The sequence below is a fragment of the Phalacrocorax carbo genome, chromosome 6 (genome assembly GCF_963921805.1).
Source record: "Phalacrocorax carbo chromosome 6, bPhaCar2.1, whole genome shotgun sequence".
In the NCBI taxonomy this organism is placed as follows: Eukaryota; Metazoa; Chordata; class Aves; order Suliformes; family Phalacrocoracidae; genus Phalacrocorax; species Phalacrocorax carbo.
Window position 1 is genome coordinate 12,000,886 of NC_087518.1, and position 8,743 is coordinate 12,009,628.

General features: G+C 48.2%; 1 protein-coding gene across 2 annotated transcripts in view; it reads left to right on the plus strand.

The window, feature by feature from the left end:
- Positions 1-3,464, plus strand: part of GRIP2 (glutamate receptor interacting protein 2) — a 130,972-nt gene extending 127,508 nt beyond the window's left edge. For both annotated transcript variants that reach the window (XM_064453713.1, XM_064453712.1), the window contains exons 23-24: positions 563-709; positions 3,214-3,464. In XM_064453713.1, coding sequence (XP_064309783.1) covers positions 563-709; positions 3,214-3,411 — 345 coding nt within the window. In that variant the 3' untranslated portion in view covers positions 3,412-3,464. The remainder of the gene's footprint in view (positions 1-562; positions 710-3,213) is intronic.
- Positions 3,465-8,743: the final 5,279 nt, after the last annotated feature.

Below are 8,743 nucleotides of genomic sequence, written 5' to 3' on the forward strand. Positions count from 1 at the left end.
TTGTCCTCAGTACGTCAGCACTTATTGATATGAATTTTCTGAAAAGAACTCATGAATAATATGGGGAAATTTAGATGTTCTTGCTCAGTGATGTATTAAAAATTAAAAATCTGTCTTCACATTAGAAGCACTATATTGAAAATTCCCTATGAACATGTCGATTTTTCATCTGCTGGTCTGGCATACACAGAAGATGCACAGCATAATCTGGGCCAGGGAAGGCAATGCTCCATTAATGACACTTGCTTTGTTGCTCTTTGGGTGAAATATGGCAGCTGTCTGTATTACACTGCTTGTGTTTCCTTCCACATCTAAGGGAGAGGGACTGTTGTGTGGTTGGTTATATGCCAGTCACCAAAGCACTTGTCCATGTGATGGTGTCTGGTAAATAAGGCTTAATCTGTATTAGCTGCCCAGGCTGAGAAAAATTTGCCCAGGAGACCTAGAACAGAATTGCTGTAGGTCCACACACATTATCTATGCTACTCCTGTCCTGCCAACCCTGTACATCTCCTCCTGCCTCTGCTGCACTAAAACATGTGTTCTGTTTCTGCCCCTCCAGATGACACTCCACAAAGACCCAGAGAGTGAAGACTTCGGATTCAGTGTGTCGGATGGCCTGTTAGAAAAAGGTGTCTATGTAAATATGGTCCGTCCGGATGGGCCAGCAGATCAGTGTGGCCTCAAGCCATATGACAGAGTGCTTCAGGTAATAAATGCAAAATGTAGTTCTGGAGGCTGGGACGGAGTGAATGAGTGGCTGAGAGGAAGAGAGAAGTGAGACCCATCCATGGCAGCACTAACTTTAATGAAAGGTAATAGTTAGCCAACTAGGTGAGCACTTAGCCACCAAGCACTCCATGAGACCTGTGATTTATAGTGAGAAATCACTAGGTAGTACCTGCAGGTGGTACCCCTAGGTTACACCTATTCCAGGACACAGCCTGCCTGGCACTGGCCTTTTTGAGCTCAGGCACCTCAAAACAACCAAAAAGCTGTGTAGCTTCCCCCTTTCACCCTCAGTCCTTTTCCTGTCATGTAAAAGGGTGATTTTTGGGTGAACTAGCCTGTGTTGACCTATATGTGTTCCTGCAAAGCCGCATGTGGAGTTAAAGCGGTGTTCATTAAGTTCTGTGCATGCCTTTGACAACTAAAAGTGTTTTATAGGAAATGCATCCCTCAAGCCAAGTGTTTTTCATGGATATTTTTCTTTGAAGGCTACTTGATCTCAACTAGCTGATGCAGAAACAGAATAAAAGCTGGTCAAAAGCAGTGTCTGTAAAATATATCACCTGGGCATATTGGACTACCAGAGGGGACAGTAAGAGCACAGTGAGTTTTGGAGATTGGAGAGGAGCTTTATATGGATGAAAACCAACTATTTTAGCTTTGGGGCAACTGAAACAGCAACTGAGAAACTGCAACCCTAATGGAAAAATTGCCATCATTTGGAAATGCAGATATTGTGACCATATTTGGAAACACTCAGAAAGATGTTTAGTTTTACTAATTTCTAGGCGGGGGTTGTTAGCAGTGAGATTAGAGCAAATATATTATGTACATCAGGTAACTGGAGAACTGGCAGCACTGTGGGGAACCTTGTTTAAGCTTGTTACGGTCTCTAGCCAGTTGGCTGCTATACAATTATTCCTTCTCGGCTTCAAATAAAAGATGGTGCAAGAATGAACAAGAAGCTAATTAGGCTCTGGGCTGCCTTTCTGTTGAATGTTGGATGTGTTGCTTTTTGTGAGTGCCAAGTGCTCTGGGAGGTGTGCCCGAAATCCTAAACAGAGCGGCGTGGAGACTTTCCAACAGCCCCCTTCCACATGCTGGGCCGCATGGCTCATACCTACAAAAAGACGGGGCGATTGCCATCGCGTTGATGTGTGGAGTTGTGAATGAGGGATTGCAGGCCTGGTATAGGCAACTCCCGGCAAGAAGTACGGAGATGCAGTGCTGAGTATGCTTCAGAGTGCTGCTGATTATGGCAACGATGATGTGCCTGAAGGCCAGTGAAACACCTCCTCCTTGCTGTGACAGACCCTCTGCCTCTTGGCTAGATGGATTATCTGGAGCACAGCATTGCACTAATGGCACTTCTGCGCTGGAACTGCCTGGCTGGCGTAAAGCAAAGGCAGAGCAAGATCCTGGCTTATCTCTCCTTGTCCACGTGTGGTCTAGAAATTGTCCTTAGTTACTACACTGTAAGGAACAGTATTGGGCTCAATTGTGTGGACATCAGCCTAGGGCAGGAGGACACTGCTACTGTCACAGAGCCCAGCTCTGCGGGCATGTGTTAATGCTGTGAAAGGGTTTTGGATGGAAGGGTTGCATGGACTCATCCAGCCCTTACCCAGAGAAGGAAGCAACGCCTGGCCTCAGGAGTTATGTTCACTCCAAAGGTGGGAGGGACATTCCTTTCTCTCTTCCCTGCTTCCCCTCCCCATGCTGTTTGCCAGCCACCTCCATTCTGGAGCTGTCATGGCACCAAGCCCAGGTGCTCTGGTAGCTGTAGGCGAGAGGCCTGGGGTGGTTCTTGCAGGTGACCCAGCCTAGAAATGTGCTTGAAGGTCAGCAACAGACATCAGTAAAAGTGCTTTCACTGCTGAATCCTACGGAGAGAATTTGCAGCCACCTTCTGAGCCCACATGAAATGCATCCAGACTCCTCTGAAATGAAGGATGTAAATGGAGAGAGAGGAGAAGCAGAAACTGTTCAGTATAGTCTCAATTTACTGCTGGCTGAGCTGGAAAGTGTTTGACAGAAGGCTCAGGGTCTGAGCTGTATGTTTTCTAGGTGCTGAATACCCTGCATCACAGACTTAAGGCCAGTAAAAGCCATGATGGCAAAAAAATAATGGAAAATGGCAACCTTCCTCCTACAGGCTTGAACTGGAGAATTGGTTTTGAGCCCTGCAGTGTTTAATACTTGTAATACTGCTCCAGACACTGGGGGTCAGGGTTTATGCCTGATCCAGACTTTTTTTTTTAACCCTCCCATACCGGTTATTGCATTATTTCTCAGCTAAGCAAGGATGTGCTCAGCCTGAAGGGGTGCCCCTGCTCTGCTCTGCTGTGAACCTGACATCAGGGACCCCCAAGAGTTGTGTGTTTCCACAGGTGTGGGTTTAGCACCAGCCTTGCATTTTCTGACTAACAAACATGATCTTTCTGTTGTTCCTCCCCATGGCATGCCCTAAACCCATCCCGGCAGGTAAACCGCATCCGAACAAGAGACTTTGACTGCTGTCTGGCTGTTCCCCTGATTTCGGAGGCTGGAGATAAGCTGGACCTGGTGATTAGTCGAAACCCCTTGGCACTGTCTGCCAACGCTCCCCTGGAGGGGAATGGAGAGCTGCCAGCACAGGTGGCCTGTGGCGCCGAGGTCAAGGCAAGCATCCAGACGCTCTGAGCAGCAGGAGCAGAGCAGACAGTGCCCAGGGCCTCTGCTGAGCCATTGTGGTATTTGGGGGGGGTGGGGGGGAGGTTTCCTGTTTTTTGCACTGGTATTTGTAAATGCTGTGTGTACCATAACCTGCAAGTGGGGAGGTGGGCCTTAAGTTGAGCCGTCACGTGTAGACCACCACATATTGCTGGAAAGGTCAGAGCTGGATGCGCATCTCGGGCCATGGGCAGCACCAGTGATGGGACAAGCTGCTGACGGGAGGAAGGAGCATCCACAGCCATCCCCCATGGCAGGGCATTCCCCTGTGCCCCAGCCATCAGGGTGCACAGGGTCCTGCCTCTGACACCCTCCTCACCCTGAAGGCCTTGGCCATCCTATAAACATACATGGTGCTATTATGTTTCTTGTTTGCTTGGTTAATCGCATGCAGCAAGACTGAAACGCCTTTCCGTTTCTGTTGTGCCCAGCTCCATCCTTTAAACATTCCTGATAAATCGATTTCCTCACCCCCCTGCACTCCTGGTGCAGGGCTGTGAAAACCCTGTTTAAAAGACACTTCAAAATGTGCTTGAGAGTGGCTGGATGCAATTCTTGTTCAAAAAATTGTTATTTGCAACTGCCTCCTGCCAGGCCCTTCCATGATCTCCTGCCAGGGCTGGCTCACCCTGTGATGGAATGAGGCGCCTTGTCTCACCATCAATTCCCATAAGCAATGTGGTTACCTGTGCTGGAGTAGTTAATACAGAGCAGAAGGCTGTACCCATGGCTAAATGCCTTGAAAACCTGCCCAAATCCCTGGCCATCTTTTTTGCCTGGGCTTTATGGAGATGTCTTGCTTGCAAACCTGGCCTGTGCTGCAAGTAAATAGCAGAACAGTGATCTTCCCAGGGCTGTCCCTGCTGTTCTGAATTAATAACACCTTGTTCTCTTCTGTCAGGCAATGACACGAGAAGCCCTTTGTTAGTTGGAGGTTGTGTGTCCTGTGTCCAGCGTGGGCCAGGCTCATGGGTTCGGCTGCTTGCCCCGGTCCACCCACCTTTGCCTGTCACTGGCCTCTCCATGGCTTTGCAAGCATGATGCCCCATGGTCACTCCCTCCCCAGAGCCCGCAACCCTGTGGGGAAGAGGGGCTGTGATGTTTGCATCAGTTTCCTTACCTGCCTGCCATGTTTCACATATTAGCACTTTATGATAATGTTCATGTCCCGGTGGTGGCTGGAGCCTGGCATCGCTTTTCCCAGGAAGGCTCAGGCACAGTGGAGGTGAGGAACTCTGTCGGCTGGGGACCCGCAGCCCTGGCGCCTACTGCCCCCATTCCCCCTTACCCTTTCTGTTCCTCCATCACCGCCTGTGTGCCGGTGGTGTGTGCAGGGTGTCAGATAGGTGTATGCCATATGTTAGTCATTTTGCTGAGCCAGGACTTGCCCCCCCCACCATCCATCCCTGGGCCACTTCGTGACTCCATCCCCCGGTGATAGCACCATGTATTGGAGTGTTTCTTCAAGACGTGTCTGGCCCCATCCAGCTATTTGTTGCTGTAGCCATTTTCTCTTCGAGTATGCAATATCTCATACCATTGCTGCCACAACTAGATAATGTGCCATAACTGATACTGTGGAGCATTGACAGTGCAGCCGAAAGTGTTTTTATATGCAATATTATGAGCAGTGGAAGCTCACTGGGGCTTCTCATAGGTTTTTAATGAAGACTTTTATTAAAGGCTTTAAAAAAAAAAAAAAAAGGAAGAAAAACTTAGTCCTTGTATCCCTTCCTATGCATTTTGAATGATATGAAGATGAAATGCATTACTTAAATGTGTATTTTTATCCATATATTAGACTGTATTCCTTGTAAAGTATTTTTATATGCTAATTTTCTTATGTATCTATGAAAGCACAATATTTAAAAGTACAGCATTTCAAAGAATATTTTAGTCCTGTTTTGGACCTGTTTGTAAATCTCTGTATTTAAATGGGATTGCAATGACTGACTTTTTTTTTTTTTTAAATTAAATAAAAGCAAATGAAATGCATTTGTTTTGGTTTGTGTCTGCTGGAGGATGATAGTGAAGCAACACTCTGCTTCCAGCTCTATTTGAACTTGCCAGAGGACCCCTAGTTAAGACAAACCTCAAAGGACCAGGGCCAGGGCACACAGGGGCTTTTGCTGGGGGCCCACTGCTTGCAGGGCTAGGAGTGTGGGGCTGGGTTGTCCCTTGCCACCATCCGGCAGTGGGGAATTGGGGCTGGTTGCCTCCCTCCTTGTGGACGTGGAAGCACTTTGGCTCTAGCTGTTAGTGATAAGAGCTGGAGATGACTCTGCACGTGGTTACAGCCTTGCTTTCAGCTTTACTTGGCCACATTCGAAATCTGATGGGGTTAAACCTTGGCTCCTTCATGGCAAAACACCAATGCAGCAAAGCACGTGGTAGCCGTGACATGTCTGTGACAGTGTTTGCAAAACTACGGTTAATCCCTGGGAAGGAGTTAGAAAAAGCCCTGGAGGACAATGTGCTGGCAGGAGGTGGCCTGTCTGATGCTTAGCACCCTGCAGCTGTAGTGGAGTGCCCTGGGAAGCCACACTGTGGTAGCCAAATCATCCCACCTCTGAAAACAGATGTCCAAAGAGGTGACTGCCATGAACCCAGAATGTAGTTCCGTGCATCCCTGCATTGAGGATTTCTTCTCTTCACTCTTACAAAGGGGTTTGGGGCACCTCTGTGCTCCCAGCGTGGGCTGGGATGCTCCTCAGATAAGGCCATAAGGAATAATTGCTTGCTGGCAAGGAAAGGGTGAGCTGGGTTTTGCAACCCTTCATGGCCAAGTGGGTAATACAGGAATTTTCAGAGGTCTGAGTATGGTATGGAAATGCTCCTGGTTAGACCTGGGGAATCATTGCCACATAAACAAGCCTTATCTGCCATCTCTGGCTGCCCTCCTGGGGCACAGACTTCAGAACAAGGCCCTTCACACATTTGGCACTGGGGACTTGCCAAAGCCATGCAGAGCCAGCCGAGGCACTGGGGCAACAGGAGGTTTAATGAGAGCCTGTGCAACATGATTGATGGGGTTTTGGTGTGTACACCAGGTAAAAGGTTAGCACGCTGCTACTCCCCTGGTATGCGCTGCTGGTTGCCTCAAGTGGGCAACATATCCTCCTGCTAATGTCACCTTGCATCCCATGGACCTCAGCTGAGGGAGCCAGCTGCAGCCATGGGCAGGTGACAGCTGCCCATGGCAAATACATGAAGCCCTTTGGCAGCAGCTGTTGTGGTTTAACCCCAGCCAGCAAGTAAGCCCCACACAGCCACTTGCTTACTCCCCCCCCGCAGTGGGCTGGGGGAGAGAATTGGGAATGTAAAAGTGAGAAAGTTAATGGGCTGAGTTAAAGGCAGTTTAGTAAGTAAAGCAAAAGCCATGCATGCAAAGCAAAATAAGCAATTCAATAAGTACTGCCCATCAGCAGGCAGGCGTTCTGCCATCTCCAGGAAAGTGGGGCTCCATCATGTGTAATGGTGACTTGGGAAGACAAAAAGCTATCACTCCAAACGTCCGACCCTCTTCCTCCTTCTTCCCCCAGCTTTCTATGCTGAGCATGATGCCATATGGTGTGGGACATCCCTTTGGTCAGTTGGGGTCAGCTGTCCCAGCCGTGCCCCCTCCCAGCTCCTTGTACACCTTGTGAGAAGCAGGAAAGGCCTCGACCCTGTGTAAGCACTGCTCAGCAGTAACTACAACATCCCTGGGTTATCAACACTGTTTTCAGCACAAATCTAAAACAACCCTATATAGCTACTCTGAAGAAAATTAATTCTACCCTGGCCAAAACCAGCACAGCAGTTCATAGCGCTTAGCGGCTTATTTATTTATTTATTTTATTTTAACCTGAGATATGTTGCAGTTTCTGTCTGTGCTGGTATCGGGCTGCTCAGGCCAGGCATTGCTGATGGGAGGAGAAATCCCTGCCAAAGTCCTCAAATCTCACAAGGCAAAATAACCAATCAAGAAAAAAAAAACCTCCAAATAAAGTTAAGTTCTGGGGCTAATCCTGGGCATGGGGTGCTGGAGCCTCAACAGTGATTAGGGCCTGATGCACAAATGCTGAGGATCTTTACTTTTCACAAATAGTAGCCACCTACAGGCTGCTTTTTCTTTCCTTAACTCGAATCAGAACTTTAGAAAAGGACTCTCTGGTTTAACCTTCTTTCTGCTTGACTGAACAGGCCACCAGCAAGCCATAAATGACTAGTCCCGTGCACTAGGAAAATGAATGTTGGTTTTAGGTTTGGGCCATTTTCCTTCCTATTGGGCTTTTTCTAACATATATGAACCCCCACAGCAGTGGTGTCATGCAACCAAGATGGTACAGACAGCAGCAGGCAAAGCCCTGCGATGGGCTGAGTTGGGGTGATCTCAGCCCACAGCAAGAGATTCACAGCAATAACTCACAAAGCTGTGCTCATCTCCCTATGCCTCTGTGAAGGGGCCAAGGAAAGCTGGTGTCTGTACGGACAGTGAGGAGATCAGTGCTCCATTTTCAAAGAAAGATGAGAAAAAGAGGGAAAATGGAGAGGGGAAAAAAAAAAAGGCTACTTTCTCATGGCCATTTAAGACTCAGCACATGCCCAACTGCACTTGATGAAGCTTTGGTCTCACGAAAATAAAGCACCAGTGAAGTAAGGCCATAGGCTGGGCAAGACTGAACTGCTGTAGGTTGGGACCAGCACTGACCCTTCTTTGTGCTCAGCCAAAGCCATTACTGAGAGAAATGAAAGAAAAAAAAAACACAACCCAACAAACCAAACTGCTGTTGATTAGTCAGGGATGTTTCAGCTGTTGCCGGACAGTGCTTACACAGCATCAAGGCCTCTTCTGCTGCTCACGGCCCTGCCAGCGAGTAGGCTGGGAATGCACAAGAAACTGGGAGGGGGCACAGCTGGGATTGCTGACCCCAACTGACCAGAGGTATATGCCACACCATACACTGGTGTTTGCAGGAATAAAGCCAAGGGTGGGTGGAGGAGGGCAGGAGTGGCCATTGCTTGGGGACTGGCTGGGCACAGCTTGGTTAGTGGTGAGAAATTGTTTTCTTTTACATCACTTGGTTTCTTTTTTTTTCTTTTCCTCTTTATTGTGGTGGGTTTTTTTCTCTCCTCCTTTTTTTAACTATTAAACTGTCTGTATCCAAACCCACAAATTTTTTGCATTTTTTACCCTTCCAATTCTCTCCCCATGGAGAGGGCTGAGCTGCTGACCAGGATGAAACCATGACAGACACAGAGTCAGACAGTGAGCTGGGCTGAGCACCTTGGTGAGCTCGTCTCACACACACACACACAA